The sequence below is a fragment of the Pleuronectes platessa genome, chromosome 6 (assembly GCF_947347685.1).
Source record: "Pleuronectes platessa chromosome 6, fPlePla1.1, whole genome shotgun sequence".
Taxonomy (NCBI): Eukaryota; Metazoa; Chordata; class Actinopteri; order Pleuronectiformes; family Pleuronectidae; genus Pleuronectes; species Pleuronectes platessa.
The window spans coordinates 3558824-3577059 of record NC_070631.1 but is presented as its reverse complement, the minus strand read 5'-3'; the positions used below and the strand labels follow the sequence as shown (position 1 = coordinate 3577059).

Here is an 18236-nt window from a genome sequence, read left to right as displayed (position 1 = left end):
TTCGTGTCTTGAGCTATAAATGGAGGTGGAATGCGAGGTCTTGTTATCTGTGCCAGGACTCACTGGTTGTCAGGGTCAGTGTGCGGGCAGGCGCAGGGCTGGCAGTCCTCCGGAGTGCCAACGGTGGGGTCGCCGAAGAAGCCGGGGGCGCACTGCTCACAGAGCTCGCCCTGAGTGTTGTGCAGGCAGCTCTGGAAGGAGAGACAGGTCATGTGTATTTATGGGTCGGTCAGGTGCCATCCCAGTTGTGCCATTGTGCAGTAATGTGTGGCGCCTCGTACCGTGCAGATGCCGGTCTCCGGGTGGCAGGAGTCGGAGTGGCCGTTACATTCACACAGCTCACAGTGACCCAGGTACAAACCGCCTCCAGTGCGAGTATATCCAGGGCCACAGTCCTGAAACAGAAACACAACCGAGGAGCATTTGAATGAAGCTTCAATGAAGTCACAAAATGAAACTAGAATTCAGTCAACCGCATATACCCGTTAAGTGCCAGATAGCACATCCCTAAATGGGCCTGTTTTTTGTCATGAGGATCCATGAATTACTTCCTAGGAAACCAGTGAAAAGCAATATCACAATATTGAAGAAAGTGGTAAGAAATTCCTGGATCTGCACCAAAATATAACAGCTCCATACTTCATCCTTTTAGTGGGAATCGGTTTCACTGTGGTGATAATTAATTACCTGGCAGGACAGCCCCTGGTATCCAGGTGGGCAGCGGCACTGCTCCACCTCGAGGGCCTGAGCCAAGCCGCTGAAGTTGGGCACGGCCACTTCCATGCTGATCTCAGAGATGCTGGAGGATCGCATCTCGGTGGAGTACGACGCTCGTATGAGGACGTCATCCAGATCGGCCAAAACCATCATCAGGTGCTCGCGGGTTGCAGGCATGCCATCAGGACGATTCCAGTGTTCCTGCAGGAAGAAGAAGAAGAGGACGGTGGCTATTCTGGAAGAAAACGTCTCCTTCCCGAGGAGGACGAGGAGTCAGGAGGTCACAGGCCACTCACCTCTCTGAAGAAGATCTCAAACCGGTGGGTCTCTCTGCTGCCCTGCTGCCTCCTCTGCCACGGCTGACGAGCCACCAGAGTGATGTCGTTACCCTGAAGGAACGAAGGCGGCAGGTGAGTCAAAGCTTCAAATCCAGAGAGGATCAGCACGAGGGCGAATACTCACGATAATCTGGACGTCGGCGTCGTCGAGCAGTGTCCCTCCAGGCCCGGCCACGTAGGAGATGGTGTATTTGAGTTTACCACCGTAGGAACCGACCTAAAACAGGGTTCACAGGGGACAGGCTTCAGATCTCACGCCAGGTCAAACAGAGCTGCCGTTCCCACGATGAAACATAAACATCAACAGATGGTTGTCAATGGCCACGCCTTCTTTCTGGTATCGTCATCTCCTGTCGACGGCAGAGACGTGAAGGAGCTAAGAAAACATTGATGTTTTCTCAACGTGTGCGAGTTACGCTTTTAAAAGGCTGCTGTGATTCACAGTCACTGGAACCCAGTGTGGTGAATGCACTTAAAGGGAAATTCCACCCATTTCACACGGGAGGTTTACTTTGTGAAAACAGTCGTTTGCTGTTTGCTTCTGCGGCGTCGACGCCCATTTTTAACGTCTCTTCAAGTCCACTAACTTTATAGAAGTAAAATACTGGATGACTCAAAGTCTTTGTTCTGTTCTTTTGTTCTTTTCAAACTTAGAGAAATCCATAAATAGCAGACCCTTTTATTTAGTCGCCTGTGAAACGTGTCACATGTGTCATCATTACTTGTTACCTAGTTTTAAGACACATTTTTACAATGCGCTCTGTATATTTTAAGCACATGAAGAAGTCATAGGACGTCTTCAGTTGACAGAAACAGCAGCTCAGGTAACAGCCCCTCCAGGACATCCTGTGTTAGCTTTGAAGAAACACAGATTTTTAACATGAAACTGCTTTACTCCGTGTTCCTACTGGATTTAATCACCAGGTGTGTTTGTTTGAAAGTGGAGGAGAGCTCCCAGTAAATACCTGGGATCAACTGGGATAAGACAGCAACTCTCATGATTCTATGCTACTTCACAGCATCATTTAAATACACAAAAGAAAATATTACTTCCGCCAGTTTATTTCCTTTCCTGGCGTAAATTACTGACAAGAAAACCCCAAGTGCATTATGGGATACTTGTCATTTTAATTGTTTGTGTACAAAAAAAAGGGCTATACTTGACATGGCAAAAGCGCTTTTCTCTTTTTTTTACATGGAGGAATGTAGTAGAAGAAGTCAAGTAGAGGTAGTAAAAGTAAAGGGCAGTAAAAGCAGTGAAGGGCATATGAGTGTGGACATGTGAGGGACTGAAGAGGAGGGAGTATGATGATGATGAGGACTGCAGGAGAATGGAGGACAACACAGGTGTGTTATTTCTGTGACCAGGGGTCAGGAGGGGACACACGGCCTCAAGTCTTTCCACAGTTACCTTTTCCCCCGTGAACTGCGCTGGGAGCTGCCAGTAGAGCAGATCGTCCTGGTGCAAGCTGAAACCTTTGAAGACCAGAGCGTACTGAAGAGGCAGAGGAGGAAGGAGACGGCACAAGAGAGAGTAAGCCACAGAGGAAGAGACAGAGGCAGCGAGACGAGAATGTGAGCAGACAGAGGAAGATAAGACTCTCAGGACAAACGTGTACAAGTCATCGGACGACTCAAACAACAGCTCCCACTGACGATAAGGTGAAAATGACAGTTTGATGTAATGAGAGACAAGGTCCGTCTCAAGTGGTTGATTACAGGGACAGCGCAGTGGGAGTTTGTCTGGAAAGTACCACCCAGTCCATCACTGGCATTACGTGAACACTCCACTCAAAACTGTTCCGCATTACTTCAGTAGATCAAAATCTGAGTTTGTGAAACTAAATATTAACTGCCCCTGAACAAACTGAGGACAAGCTGTGGTTTATTAACTTATTCCACCATCAAGTGTATGTGCCAACACTGCCCTGCTATTCACTTCTGTCCTGAGTGATCCAATCACAAGTGAGCAGCGCTGAGTTCAGGTCTGAACACACAAGTCTGAAGAGTGGATCAATCAAACCACATTCAGAGATGGTCTGAGATCTGTGTGGCCACATTCCATTGTGACCTGCTACAGTTTAAACTTATTTTTATGCTTCTCAGGGTCCAAATGTCGCTGCAATAACAACTCTGACCAGCACATGGTGACATTCACTTCTCTTGAATTGGTAAAAATCTTTCTTCATAGCTGCACACGTTCATTCATTCAGTCCCTCCTGACTTCGCTCGCTCTCTTTGACTCTTTCTCTCTCTCTCTCTCTCTCTCTCACCAACACACACATTATCATCATCGAACACGTCTGTAAACTCAAACTGGGTAAAAACAAGATTATTTGCATATAGAGCAGGGAAGTGAGAGCCGATCACAGATTCAGGTTGTGTTTTAATGGCGGCTGTATTCAGACAAACTTAGCGCTGTCCACTTGTGATCACATATTTCCGGACGGTTGTTAATCCCAGGTATACCACTCCGGTATACCTGGGATTCAGGTAAATCACTCCGTCATGCCACCATCTACCTTGCCGCTGTCCGTAGAAGCGCTAGCAGAAGTCTTGCTCACTCTGTTCTTGCTCTGTGGATCCGCAGCAGAGTCGGACCCCAAAGAGAAACAGGAGAAGTCACCGATATGAGCAAAGCACGACAACAAAAAGAAAGGGGGGGCTCATAAACAATCTGTGATCTTCCCACACTCTCTGACACAGTGTACCTGCAGGTGAGGAGCGTAGCCTGGGGAGTAGGGCTGGGGTCTGGTTGGCCTAACTGGGGAGGAGATACCAGACGGAGGAGAAGGGGGGCTCTGGTTACGCAACGACCATCGAGAGGACGAAGAGGAGGAGGAGGAGGAGGAAGTAGGGACCCGAGAAGAAGAAGAAGAGGAGGAGGAGGAGGAGAAGGGAGGGGAACCTGCTCGTCTATTGGAGAAGTCAGGGAAGAGCGCCCAGACGTCATCATCCAGCTGTCTGACATCACCCTGGGAGGGGCGGGAAGGTACCGGAGATAAAGTATAATGTCGGATGGTTACGTCTGAAATCCGAAAATGTGTTTCCATGCAATGTAGTAACGTAGATGCTTTAAATAAAAAGTTAATGTTTCGGATCATTTAAATTGTTCTCGATGGGATTAAACCAAAGAAATATTTAAATCCTCGACTTTTCATGCCAACAACAGATCTTTGGGATTCACACACATGCAAATCCACACGATTCATGCCCCCCCATCCCCCCCGCTCATCAAACCGACGTGACTCTCCATGCTGCCGTTTCCATGAACCTTTTTCTTTTTATACATGTCCACAGTCTCTGAGTGTGTTAGCAGACACACTGTGCCTCAGTTACTCTGATTAGACGGGTGAGGAACTGCCTTCACTACAGTGCAGTTCAAACCAAGTACCTGGCGAGCCCTCTTGGATCTGTGGGTGTCTTTACGCTGTGAGGACATCAGGCTCCAAATGGAAGCATCCTTCCTCAGCTGCTCCTCTGGCAAGTACGAGTCACTCTATTGATGTGGATGAAACAAGCTCTTTGATCACTTTCCTTCCCAGCGAGCTGATGGTATTCGGGAGCGGTGTGGTGCCGTTATTCGAGCAGAGTTAAACTGTGTGAAGCTCTTAAATGGACCATTTAACGATCAACCCATTTACATGGCTCATGTGACGCGGATCAGGCTGCAAATGATTGCAGAAGGCAGTCAAACCTAAAACAGGGCCTCGCTGAGAACTGCAAAAACTGCTGTTAAAGGACCATGCCTCAAAAAACAGTATATTAAAGATGCCACTTCAACAATTACTTCAAACATGCCAAACAACACCGTACAACATGACCACCGCTGACCGACATCTCTTTACCTGTTCCCCTCGTTTGGTTCGAGTTAAGTAAGGATTTTTCTATAAAGAGAGAAAGAGGCAAACACACACACGTACAAATTATGCCATGTATGTGGATGCTGAGGCCTGGAAATCGACGCACAACTTCATGACAGAATTAAAGGAAAAACTGAAATTGCACACAGAAAGAGACAGAGAAAGACAACTGCAGAAATCAGCTTGAAATGGAACATTGGCAGAATGTTGAAAAGAGAAAAAGCAGCGAAGTGGAGTCAGTCAGAGAAGCAGATCGGTCTACAGGTTTCTGGTGAGGGCAGCTCAACCCTCTGCAGTGCAGCACTGAGGGGTTTGTGCTCCTGCTTCGGCTGCTTCCACTGAATCAGCTGCTGTGTTTGCTCTTCGGTACTGACCTTGTCTCCCTGGTAGACCCCTGGAAGCTGCCAGTAGTGGGGCTCCTGTCCCAGGTAGTCAAAGTTGGAGTAGGACAGCTGAGTGCCTTCAGTGGAAACCTCCACGGTGAAGCCGGTAGAGATGCGGCTGGTGCGCTGACGGTTCACCAGACCGAAGTCCTGGAAGTTCCCTGGAGTGAAAACTGAGGACACCTGCAAGAGCACATTTTAAAAACACAATCAACCTTCCATGACCAGATACGTTTTTCTCTCTGTAACTCAAATGCTGTTTCGCCGGCATAGCTGCTTTATCCAGAGCAAACTTGAGTCAATTACCCACCAGGTCTCTGTAGTAAGTGGAGCTGGAGCACTGCTGAGTGACGCCCATGCAGAAGCAGGACAGGCAGCCATCTTTGTTTTCATGGCCGAGGTGGAAGGTTCCGGCTTTGCAGCTGGAGCACGACGGACCTTCAGTGTTCATCTGTAAGACAGCGTCAGGCGGAGTGAGATACAAGTCGATGTGAGGACGCACAACCACAGAGTTTGTGTTGGGTTGTTGGTTGTTGGCTCACCTTGCAGCGGCACACGCCTCCAATGCAGCTTTCCTGTCCTCTTTGGTCACAGCTATAGCATTTATCTGTCACGGGGCAGCAGAGCAGAGAGTTTGAGTTTACAACCCACTAGTGAAAGACACGTTGCTAAATCCAGATCAATGAAATGAAAGGAATATCTTGTTAGGATGAAGGACAGCCCAGAAGATGGAACAACATCAGTAATTTTCACGGATCAAAACAGCAAATGTACCATTGTTGCCATTGTTGCCAACTGTACATATCTGTCCAAGCTGTGGGTTGCCAGTGTATCCTGCGGCACATCTGAAATACAAATAGAGATTTCGTTTGAGTAAATATTTCCAGTCGAGGAGGATACAGGTTTATACTCAAAGAACAATGAGGCAGGAAGCTGGGAAGTCTGCGAGAGGTGATACATTTGATGATTTATACTGTTTAGGGAGTCTTCTTTACCCAAGACAGACCTCAAGCAAGAACAAAAGGGACACGTACATATTTCTTCAACAAAGACGGGTCTGATATGGACTTGACCTGGAAATCACACCCCCCCAGCTCTTGTAATATACAAACAGATTTTTCCCAGAGAAAAACAGATGACAAAACGCTGCTTGCACGGGAGATGGATGAAGTATAGCTGCTGCCAAAACATTCAACATGTCTCAGATGTTGATTCCATCTCTACAGCTGAAACACCCTGCGTCGACATCAACAGAGAATCGGAAAACATCACCAGGTTTTCTGTTGTTTTTTTTACAAAAAAAACAACCTAACAAATACCCAAGCTGATATCAGGACAAAGCAGAAGAGAGCAGAGCTGCTACAACGAGCCACAGATCAAGATGCTAAGCAGCTGAAGAGGAAAGTTTTATTCTTGATACTGTGACACAGCAAAAAGCCATTTGCCTCCAAACCCAAGCTAACAACGCCGCTGCCACCAGAGCACAGGGCTTCATCCAACAGCAGATCTGTGCAGGCTGCCGTCGGTCTTACCTCAGCTGTCCCGGTCCCGAGGGTCAACGGCCGACAAAGAAGACTTCCGTGCAATGAACTCACTTTGGAAAGTCCCAATTAAACTAATGCCTGAGATGCAGAGTAGTTTCTAAGGTTGTTGTTTTATAGATTTAAAGATAATAACTTGTTACATATGGAAACAGAAAATACATGTGGTCTTAAAAATGCCAATAGTCATACAGCTCATTATAAGCAAAACATCTCAAACAATGTGGTACAACACAATAAAATAAACAATTAAAATCATATATAAGATATGACTAGGTCAATGTATATATCTATTTGCTGTCCATATTACGACAAGAGTTATGAACGTTCATGGTCCCCAACAGATGAATGCAGCTGTTGCTTAGTTGTAACAAAGCTGGGCCATTTTATCATTAGGTAAATAAGAAATACCTGAACATTTCTGGAAAATGTCATGGTCAACAGACGATGAGATTTGCAAAACTGATTTCTGCTTCCCAGGCTATGATTGATGGACGTGTCTCTTTTATTAAGTCATTTAGGGAAAATGTTAACTTTGCCCTGCTGATGGTGCTGCACGAACAGTCAGGGCTTCATTTAACTTACAGGAATATCTAGCAAATGTCATGACCATCTTTACAGAAGACTTTTTCTGGAAAGGTCAGATATTTCATTAAAATATTAAAGTCTCATGAAGTCAGTAGGTTTCATCCTCTGGGGGCAATGAATGTCTAGCACTCCTAAAACTGGACTGAACGGGTGGACTGACATTACATCACCATCCCTGGATTAATAGCACAGATAAAAAAGTACGTTTGTGAGTCTTTATTCTTTTCAAAATACATGTATACGAATAACAAAATAAGTATGAAGTTTACTTTCTGGGGAAACTGGAAGAGAGTTAGATTGTTTGTCTTGTCTATAAATGTACTGGTTCTTTTTTCCCGTTGAATCCTGGCACGATCTCTATGAATTATATTGAGTGGTTTAACCAACCTAACACATAGAAGATTTTTAGATCTAACTGATTTCATTATTAAGCATAAAAAAACTGTGCGTATTTCGCAAATAATATGATCTTATCTCCAGAAACGCAGGGTGATATGAAGGTGTAAGGTTACAGAACGTGTACTGGAGACATACCCATGTGAATACAGGAAACAGGGATGATGTGCGTGAGATTATAAATACAATCTAACAAAGAAACGGGTCAAACTTGAGGTAGTCTGGCTATAACGTGGATGTTTGCATATGAGAGGCACCAATGCAGAACTATCTCTTCATGGAAGAATCTTGTCCATCAGTTATTTTCTCATAACAAACATACCTCAATAGCCATTTAGACAAAAATACTAAAGTGAACACATCAGGATAACATTAAAACATCTGGAAGGTCCCACTGCGGTTAAACGAGTGTAAAAAAATCAGTCACTTCATAAAGTCGAATTTTCTTGGTAGTAGTAACATAAATATAAGGATCAGATATAAACAATAGAAAACTATAAAATAACGAAAGACCAAACGTTGTTCCCTAGTCGTCGGGAATGATTTTGATCGGGATGGCCAGCCTTCCCAGGACAACATGAAGAGAACCGTCTTGATTCGTTTTGTGCTTCGAAGACTTTGTATCTCCTTTCAACAGCCGCAGCAGATCCAAGATACCAGAACGAGGGTGTGCCGTCTTCTTCTGCTGCAGTTTCTTGGCTACTTTCTTCGCGGTAGCAGCAGACTTGGTTTTGGAGGGAGTGGATTTCCTCTTTGCTGTTGTGGTAACCTTCTTCTTCCCGGTAGTAACCTTGGTTTGAGCAGTGGTTGTTGTTTTTACTTTTGTTCGAGACTTCTTTGCAGTAGTAGACACGGTCGGCTTCGTGGTTGTTGTTGTGACCTGAATAGAATTCTTTGACTTGCGTGAGGCCAAGTTGTACGAGTTGCGCAGCTTTCTCTCGTGTTGTTTCAATTTACTTCTCTGTGACTCTGAGGAAATCTTTGAATCTCCCTTAGAAGACTTCCCACTCTCCGGAACTGTCTTTGGAACTGGTGCATCTGATCTGAACACCTTATCACGTCGGTTGTTTTTAATGGGCAGTGCAGAGTCCTTTTTGTTGGCCTGGTCAGATTGTTTACGCAGCTGAGGAACTCCAGCTGACTTGGATTTGTGAGGCGGGGGCTCCAGTTGAAATTTCGTGATTGTTGCCTCGTCTTTGACTTTCTTTGATCGTGTTTGGTTTGGCTGGGAAACATGTTTAGCTGTCACAGCTATTCTCCTGCCCTCTGGCCTTTTGGTTTCAGGCCTCAGCGTAGCTTTCGGTTTGACTTTAGAAGAAGTCCTTGGTTTGCTTGAGGTCGTCTTTGACTTTTTTGCAGAGCTCGTTGAGACTTGACTTGTCGGTGACCTCGTGACTGATCGGAGTTTCGTAGTTTGTGTATCAGACTTCTTGGGGGCTGCTGGTTTGAGTTTTCTCCCTCTATGATGAGCAGAGTTTACTGGGAGGCCTGGGGTGGGTATGCTTTTGGACACTGTGGCTCTATGGGAGAGTGGTGTTTCTGTTGGTGTATTTCTGACAGGACGCGGGGATGTTGAGTACAACGGGAGTGCGAGGGAGAGTGAAGGCAGAGCCCGCCTTTCCTGGGGCGACCGAGCGACGTGTCTTACACGTTTCATCTTGTTCATCTCCTGAGCCAGGGCAGTGAAGCCGTCGATAAGAATTTCCAGCCTTCCCTCAAGTCTGCTCAGACGGGTGCCCATGTCCGTGTAGCCGATCTCCAGCTCACCAACCTTCTTGTTCTTCTCCCCGTCCGACTGGATGGAGATGAGCTCCTTCAGCTGGGAGCTGAGATGACCCTGCTGGTCGTGAATGCTGCGAATGCTCTCCTTCATATCGAGCGTGTTGCTTTCCAGCATGCTCAGGCGCTGGTTAAAGGTGTTCAGGTGGATCCGGAGCAGGCGCTGAAAGCTGGTGTGTCTGCTCTCGAGGCTGGGTGTGAAGCGTGGTGGGAGTCTGGACGTTGATCTACTTGAGGTGACTGAGACGGTCCCCACTCCGATTGTGGATTGGGGGGTGCGACGGATAGTGGCGGTAGACAATAACGTCCTTGTAGGGATGACCGTGGTTACAGGCGATATGAAGTACATGTCATCATCACCATCATCCTCGTCATCTCCACTGCCATAGGGTATTATCTCTTTCTCCCAACTGAAATTAAACACTGCTTCAGTTCCGCATCCCACTGGCAGGAAGCCCTCGGTCAGCTTCTCCAGGAACGGGTCGCCACAACTGTCTGCAGAGGGCTTCTCCTCTCTTAATGTCAAAACAGCAGAATCAGGTATGATGCAGCCAGACACCTTCAAATAATAAACCATTGATAACTTTCTTTTCACCCAAAGTCACCTTTCTCATCTTTGCCCCTCAGGGCGGCAAAGATTCATTAGCCAGACAGGACTCCTCATAAATGCCACGTCTACATTTATGTTGTAGAAAAAATCCCAGAAAACACATTTGGTCTGTGCACAGACAGAAATCATGTGAGCCAACACCTTAAAAAACATCACAACCAGCAAAGCGCAAAGCTGAAGCAGAGGGAAATCACTGAGAGAGCAAAAGGTTGAAAGAAGCAAAAGTTTAACCCAACTCATGTCAAAGCCTCTAGAAGATAGAGCATCTTCTTCTTTCTGCTCTACAAACACAATCGGAGTGAAGACATTCTCAGAACCACGGAAGAACCCTTATCATTATAACAAATACGCATTATTCTACCAGAGAATAAAACAACATCCAACAGCAGATGTGGGAAAAACAAGACTACAGTACACAACTACATATTTACATCAGAATGGGTGGCACAGAATTTGCGTCTCCCTTCCCTCCACTGACACCACTCAAACACAATGGCCTTAGAAAACAAACAAGCGAGATGCAAACCACAGACATGCTTGTTTTATCGATTTCCTCTGAGGGAACCCAGTTGGTGCCGGTGCCAGCCCCTGCCAACCGAGCCGCTCGGTAACCCCCCACACACTGAACAGCGTCCAGAGCGCCCTGAGGTGGACAGAGTGGAAAAAGGGAAAAGCAGGAAGAGAAGGAAGGGGATTTACCTTTCACAGCGTCGGCCCGTGTATCCTTGGGGGCAGGTGTCACAGGTCGGCTGACCGTCGGACTCCAGGTGACAGGTTTGGGAGAATCTGCGGCGACAGAGGTTGGATGTCTGGTTATTATGATCCTCTCAAGTAAAGGGATTGACCAGCTTCTTTTCTTTTTTTTCAAAAGCAGCAGTAATTAGAATAGTTTGTGCATTGGTCATCTGAATAAATCTGACTCAACCTTACTCTGAATGACTTTTAGACATGAACTCACTGGTTGCTGGTTGTGGTTCCAGGGCAGGGGCAGGGCTGGCAGGCCTGAGCACCGCCTGTAACAGGGTTTCCATAGAATCCAGACTGACAGCGTTCACACCGTGGCCCGTCAGTGTTGTGGAGACATTGCTTTTAGTCGGGGGGGACAAGAAGAGAAGAGGTGAGATCCATGAAACAGTTGAAAATACTGCGACGGTGTGTTTGCCAACATGTTGAACTTAGCCAAGAATCCACGAGTGCATTCCTCAACAGAGATCAAACCACGTTCTGGAACAGAAGTGACAGAGAGGGAAGGAGAAGAAGCATCAAACCTACCAGACACCTGCCGGTCTCTAGGTCACAGCCGGCGGCGTGACCGTTGCAGTCGCATCTCTCACACGTGCCCAGGTACAGACCGGAGCTGGTCCGCGTGTAGCCTTCATCACACTCCTGCAACCACACGGAAAAACACCTCAGGTGAGAGACAAGTGACGACAAAGAGGAACAGACCGGAGCAGCCGGGAGACAGACTGCAATTATCATCAAGAGCCTGGAATGGAAAAAAGACTTTCTTCCCTTTACAAGCCGAGGCAAAGCTGTATTTACATTTGTCCTTTCTCAGAAAGCTAAACTAAACGAGGGCACGGAAGTTCATACATGACCTCAGGAATAAAATAACAACATTCAATTACTCGCTTTTACTTGAGGTTTTACCAAATTCTCAGTTTTAATCAGCATGACAACTGAGCTAGCTTTAACTCTTTGATGAAGACAGTGGCTGTTTTCAGACAAAGAAACCAGCAGGAGATTCTCTCTACAGACGCCTTCACAATAAAACAGGAATCTCCAGACTCCTTGACATTCTTTTTGTGTCCATCACGTGTTAGAAACAGCATCAACATGCCCCCTTGCTCGGGGTGAATCCTCCAGATAATCTCCTGCTGTATTCCCTGCTTACCCAGAGGCCTCACCAAGGAATCTCTACTAACGGGGCTGCCGAGAGAAACTCTGCAGCAACTGACTCTGGGTAAAGTAAGTGTACGTCAAGATTCTGAACTGCTTCTCTGAGATCTGTACCTGGCAGGAGGGTCCTCGGTATCCCTGAGGGCAGGCGCACTCCTCCACCTCCAGAGCACGGTCATTACCCGTGGAGTGAGGAACAGCGACGTCCATCTTGATGTCTGAGATACTATTTAACACAAAAGAGACACACACATCATTAAATGGTACACTCCTGGGTTTATTTTGAGGTACACGATGTGTGTTGACTCCGTACCTGCTCTCGTCCATCTTTTCTGCGTAGGAGGCCCTGATCATAAAGAGGCTGATGTCAGCCAGCGCCATCAGGAGGTGCTCACGAGTGCACGGCTGCCCATCAGCACGACGCCACGCAGACTTTCAGCCAAAGACAGAGAGAAAAGTTAGTACCAATCAGGCATTGTGAGGATTCACCTTCTAGCTTGAGGGCCCTGGAATGAAACCCACCTCTCTGAAGGTCACGGTGATGGTCTGCTGGACGCGTGGGAGGGGCTTTATCTGGGAGTAGTGCTCCAGGAAGATGCCGTTACCCTGGAGAACCACGTCCGGCTGACCGTCAATCATCTGCGAGCGCTGGTACGGGGCGAAGCGCACCGCGTAGCGAAGCTCTCCGCCATAGGCCGTCACCTGGAAGCAGCGTGATGAGAAGAGAAGCTCATCTTAACAGAGCTGAATAGTGGAAAGGTATTTCACCCCTATGATAGTGAGGGGGAAGTCACAAGACCTCCATGTTGGGTTTGGCAGAGAATTGAAGCGTGAGGTTCAAAGGAGGCTCGCTGAGTTGGAGAGTGCATTTCACTTGACAACATGCTGAGACATGACTGAGTGGGACAGAGAGGGCAGAGAGTTCTCGCCTGACTAACTCTAGGCGGTTATTTTCCCCTCTTATCTGCGGCCATGTGCTTTGTTGCTTTCTCCCACCTTGTCTCCCCTGAAGCTCTCAGGAAGCACCCAGAAGTAGACGTCACTGGGGATGCTGGAGAAGGAGCGGTACACAATCTCAGAGAAGCCTCGCTGGGTGATGCCTTCAGAGATAGTGTTAGTGTTGGCGCTGTTGGAGAGGGAGAAGAGCTGCACGCTCGATCCTCCACGCACCTGAGAGACGAGAACATCTGTCAGACTGAGACGTGACCTGAGATTCATTGCATCTCGCCATTTGGCATCAGAAAGGATTTTTGCTGATAAAGCAGAGCTGCACAAACACTGAGTCAAGGTCTTGATACCAAAAGTATTCACCACTCCCTTCTCCATTCAGAGCCTGGCAACAAACCTGGTCTCTATTCCAAGTGGAGCTGGCACACTGCTTGGTGACGCCCATGCAGAAGCAGCGCAGACAGCCCTCGGGGTTGGCCTCCGATAGGTGGAAGAACCCGGACTTACACTCGTCACACACGGCGCCTGCCACGTTGTTCTGAAACACACACACACACAGACACGTGCACACATGTAATCCATCTGCCTGTCTGGCTCTTTTCAATAAGAGATGGTTTGTTGTGTCAAGACCACAAATGAACTGCAGATACATGGTTGTGATACAATCCGAGTACTTCACTCTGCAGTTAACTCTGCTGCTTGTGTACCTTGCAGCTGCATGGCCGGCCGCTGGAGCTGAGGGTTCCTCTGTTATCACACTTGGAGCTTTCTGCAGGGACAGAGCGGTGGAAAAGACGATGACATAGTGGTGGGGGGGAGGAAAGTGAACCTGGGAGTGTTCCAGCCACTCCGCATACCTGAGCCATGACCACATACTACAGCCTACTGTAACAGCAGGGGGAAAACCCAATGGTAATCATTACACAGGGTTAAGACCTCCTCGGGATCATAATGCTGAGTGACCGCATTGTACGACAGGCAGAACAATCCAGGTGCAGCTTTACGCAGATTTCATACCCTAATCTGAGAATTTAAAAAATCTGAATGTGGTTATTGAACTCACCGTTGGGAACGCATTTTCCATTCGGTACAACGGGGTTCCCGTGGTAGCCAGAGGCACATCTGAAATAAAAGAAAAATATATTTTAACTCTTTACAATCAATCTTTCATCTTCAATCTTCTATTTTGAGGGTGGCTTTGTTAATAATAATCAACATAATCATGTATAGTATATTATGAAATTCACTATTATGACTGATTATTATAATTTCTTATGAACTATATCACATCAATCTGCAGGCACAGTGAATTATATCAGTTTCCTCACTTGTCACAGCGTCTTCCCGTGTAGCCGGGTCTGCAGGCGTCACAGGTCGGCTGCTGGTCGACGTCCAGGAAGCAGGTGTCGGAAAACCTGAGGAGACCAACGACCAAGCCGGGATTTACAGCAGCGGGTTAATGAGTCGCATGTTGAATGAATAAACCAGCGCTCAGATATTTGAGTGAGCTCAGCTTCAGTAAATTAAAAGATAAAAAAAAAAAACCTGCAGGGCAAAACAGCCCCAATGAAGCATTGTGGGTGGTATGAGTGTTTGTGTGTGTTTATTCCTGCATTTGTAGACTAGATGTGTTCTTGCAGTGTGTGTGTGTGTGTGTGTGTGTGTGTGTGTGTGTGTGTGTGTGTGTGTATGTGTGTGTGTGTGGTCTGTGACCTTACCGCCGTGAGGTCTCATAGTACGGGCAGGGGCAGGGCTTGCAGTCATCGGGGCGACCTCGGCTCGGGTCACCAAAGTATCCAGAGCGGCACTTGTCACACTGAGGGCCCTCTGTGTTGTGCTGGCAGCTCTGTGGTAGAGGGTTGGGGTGTAGTTTTATAAAGATTGGAAAACTTTTGGGGAAAAATCTTTTTTACACTTTGTGTTTAAACACCGTATTTGAAGCTATAACCACACTTTACAAAGTTACAACATTAAAGAAACAAGGTGCACTTCATCTGTGAATTTCCAACTGATTTATTAAGTGATGGATTCTCAGCGTCTAAAGGAGCCCTCACCAGGCAGTGTCCGTTGATCGGGTCACAGGCGCTGGCGTGTCCGTTACAGTTGCAGCCGGCACAGGTGCCGAGATACGAGCCGCCGGGGACGCGCTCGAAACCAGAGGAGCACATCTCACAGGACAGGCCCGTGTATCCAGGAGAACATCTGGGAACCACAAGTTGGTTTGGATGACGATTAAATAACAACGCCACACATTATTACTTCATGGTGTCAATAAAAAAAAGGTGACTAAAGCTAAAATAGTTACAAATTTGAAAATATGAAAAACATGAAACACAACCACGGACATTACATTTTATGGCCTGGTCGCATTTTTGTGGTTCACAAAGTAAACTTTCAAAATAAACATTGTTCTCTTGGAAACAGCTGCACACTGGACGCGTCCCAACAGGCTGCTGGGATTCAAACAGCTGACTGACGCCTCTGTACACAGTTTCCACCTCACTTGACCTCACAGTATCGAGCCCGAGTGCTTCTTCTCTCCTACCTGCACTCCTCCACGTCCTTAGCGTGACCATGAATGCTGAACTCCACGCTGGTGGTGTCCATGATGATGTCGCTGAGCGCCACGCTGACCATGTGGTCGTCGTAGATGGTGCGGATGCTGACGCTGTCCAGGTTGGCCAGCGTCATCATCAGATCGTCCCGGCTCACGGCGCGGCCATTGGAGTGCTGCCATTTATCCTAAAAAAGCCAAATGGATCGTTTTAGATTTTTATGATAAAACAAAATGATGTCATCAACCCGAAACTACCACAGGATTGTACAGAATCAAGAATGTTCTTGATCCAAAGACGTACTTCGGTGAACTTGATCTCTTTCTGGTTGACCTCTCGGGCCGGTGTGGCGCTGCCTCTGCGGTACACGAGCCTGCGTCCGTTTCCAACCAGGATCACATCCGGCTTCTCCACCGGGTCGGACAGGCCGCGGGCCAACGTGAAGCGCACCTTGTACTTCAGGGATCCCCCGTAGGAGTCGATCTGAAAAGAGGTGGAATGGTTTTAATACGTATGTTAGATCGTAAATTAACAAAATAGATAAGTAAAGGATTGGACTCTTACCTTGTTGCCCAGAAACTGTCGAGGCAAAGTCCAGAAGGAGTCGAGGTTGAGGAAACGACGGGACAGGTCGACGAGCTGGAACTCCTCCATCTCAGGGTTGATGATGAGCTGAGTGGAGGAGAGAGGAGGAATGCCTGGCCTGGATGGATACGTGACTTCCACTCCTGGAACAAACCACAACAGATTCACTCAGGCTGCCTCATGGTAAATGTTAGGGCTGCTTTTAGTGTTCCACATCATTCTCAGACAGTTCCAGTAGATTGACTGACCTCTGAAATCGTCCTCATCAGTGAAGCGCAGGGTGATGCGGTTGCGGTAGCGGCCGGTGCGCTTGCAGTTCTTGGTGATTCCGGAGCAGAAGCAGGACACACAGCGTCCCTCCACACTGAACTCACCATCAGGACAGTCGCCTGGACGGAACAAGAGAGGACATGGGAATTATTTTATTTATATTATTCATATTTTACAGTTGTTTCTGGTGGAGATAGCGAATGTAGAAATGTGGTGAAGGTACCTGAGTTGGGATTTGAAATGAGTGTCAGCACTCCGTCAGGGATACCGAACACCAGGCCTTTGGCATTGATGGCCTCGCAGGTGTAGGCCCCCTGATCCGCCTCCTTCACGTCGCGGATGGTTAGGGTGCCGCGGCCGTTCTCACTGGTCATGGAGATCCTGCAGAAATACAACACAAGTTAAAGCTTTAGAGTAAGAGGTAGGTCAAGAGGGTAAAGGTCTTCATGGGTCCACCCAAGTCCGGTACAGGTTCAGATCCATGTTTTATGTTTGATGTGTAATGACCAAGTTGGCCTGAACGTGTCAGACAACACACGGGAGTCCTGCCTGTGTGTGCAAAGCTTCTAAACAAGTCGTGTTTCTCATCCATCACGGTGACAATAAATAAACTTTAAAATCTATAATCACGAGGGGAGAAGGTGGCTCAAGTGAAATCGGTGCCTTTTTGGGAGCGTCTATGTCAATAAATGAACCATAATGAGAAACCTGCTCTTTCTGATGCTCACAGGAACAGTTTGCTGAAATACTCTCACACACAAGCTTGACTGGAATTGCCTCAGTGATGACACAAACACACACACACACACACAGAATACCACACCCAGAACCAAACCCTCTGAAACAGCAACTTTTGGAGTTGGGAGTGCACCGGAAATATCCTGCCGTCTAAACAATAGTGATGACGATTGGGGTGAGAATTAAAACACTGATCTATTAAGGTTATACGATGGTTTCAAAGATTCAAACAAAGCAAAAATCAATTCATAAATCATAAATCTTCTGATTCAATCAAGGGGGGGGGGACTCTGGCTTTCAGCTGAGGCAGATGTTTTGTTCAGCTCTCTCACGCAGAGCAACACATGTTTTTTTTTCTAAAATGGCAAAAACAAAACCAGTTCCATGGAGAGTGATTCTGTTCTGAAACCCAGTGACTGATTTTCTCATCCAACCCACCTGCCGCTGACGTGAATGTGTCCCCAGTTGAGTCTCCAGGTGATGATGGGTGTTGGCACTCCGACCGCCTGACAGCTGAACGTCACCGTCCCTCCCCGGGCTGCCTGGACGGACTCTTCCGGTGGGCTTGTCACAGAGGGGGGGGCTGTGAAGTGTGGAGATGACAGGCCACATAATGAATGCACATATACAGTGCCTTGCATAAGTATTCAACCCCTTTGGACTTTTCTACATTTTGTCATGGTATAACCACAGATTACAATTTATTTCATCGTGAGTTTATGTAATGGACCAACACAAAATAGTGCATCATTTGGAAGTGGGGGGAAATATTACATGGATTTCACAATTATTTACAAATAAAAATCTGAAAAGTGTTGAGTGCATATGTCTTCACCCCCTTTACTGTGAAACCCCTAACAAAGATCTGGTGCGACCAATTGCATTCACAAGTCACATTTGCAAGTAACATAATTAGTAAATAGGGTCCACCTGTCTGCAATTTAATCTCAGTATAAATACACCTGTTCTGTGACGGACTCAGAGTTTGTTGGAGATCATTACTGAACAAACAGCATCATGAAGACC

The 18236-nt window shown here is 47.0% G+C and overlaps 1 protein-coding gene across 1 annotated transcript in view; it reads right to left on the bottom strand.

Moving 5' to 3' along the window:
* hspg2 (heparan sulfate proteoglycan 2) overlaps nucleotides 1–18236 on the bottom strand; it is an 85991-nt gene that overhangs the window by 25284 nt on the left and 42471 nt on the right. The window contains 28 exon segments of the mRNA XM_053424676.1: nucleotides 64–191; nucleotides 282–395; nucleotides 688–918; nucleotides 1014–1106; nucleotides 1180–1272; nucleotides 5293–5484; nucleotides 5612–5752; nucleotides 5844–5908; nucleotides 6076–6146; nucleotides 10915–11001; nucleotides 11174–11301; nucleotides 11488–11601; nucleotides 12229–12340; nucleotides 12428–12546; nucleotides 12637–12816; nucleotides 13111–13284; nucleotides 13460–13600; nucleotides 13770–13831; nucleotides 14126–14184; nucleotides 14391–14477; nucleotides 14781–14908; nucleotides 15117–15264; nucleotides 15608–15804; nucleotides 15921–16100; nucleotides 16182–16345; nucleotides 16451–16591; nucleotides 16696–16853; nucleotides 17649–17793. Coding sequence (XP_053280651.1) covers nucleotides 64–191; nucleotides 282–395; nucleotides 688–918; nucleotides 1014–1106; nucleotides 1180–1272; nucleotides 5293–5484; nucleotides 5612–5752; nucleotides 5844–5908; nucleotides 6076–6146; nucleotides 10915–11001; nucleotides 11174–11301; nucleotides 11488–11601; nucleotides 12229–12340; nucleotides 12428–12546; nucleotides 12637–12816; nucleotides 13111–13284; nucleotides 13460–13600; nucleotides 13770–13831; nucleotides 14126–14184; nucleotides 14391–14477; nucleotides 14781–14908; nucleotides 15117–15264; nucleotides 15608–15804; nucleotides 15921–16100; nucleotides 16182–16345; nucleotides 16451–16591; nucleotides 16696–16853; nucleotides 17649–17793 — 3652 coding nt within the window.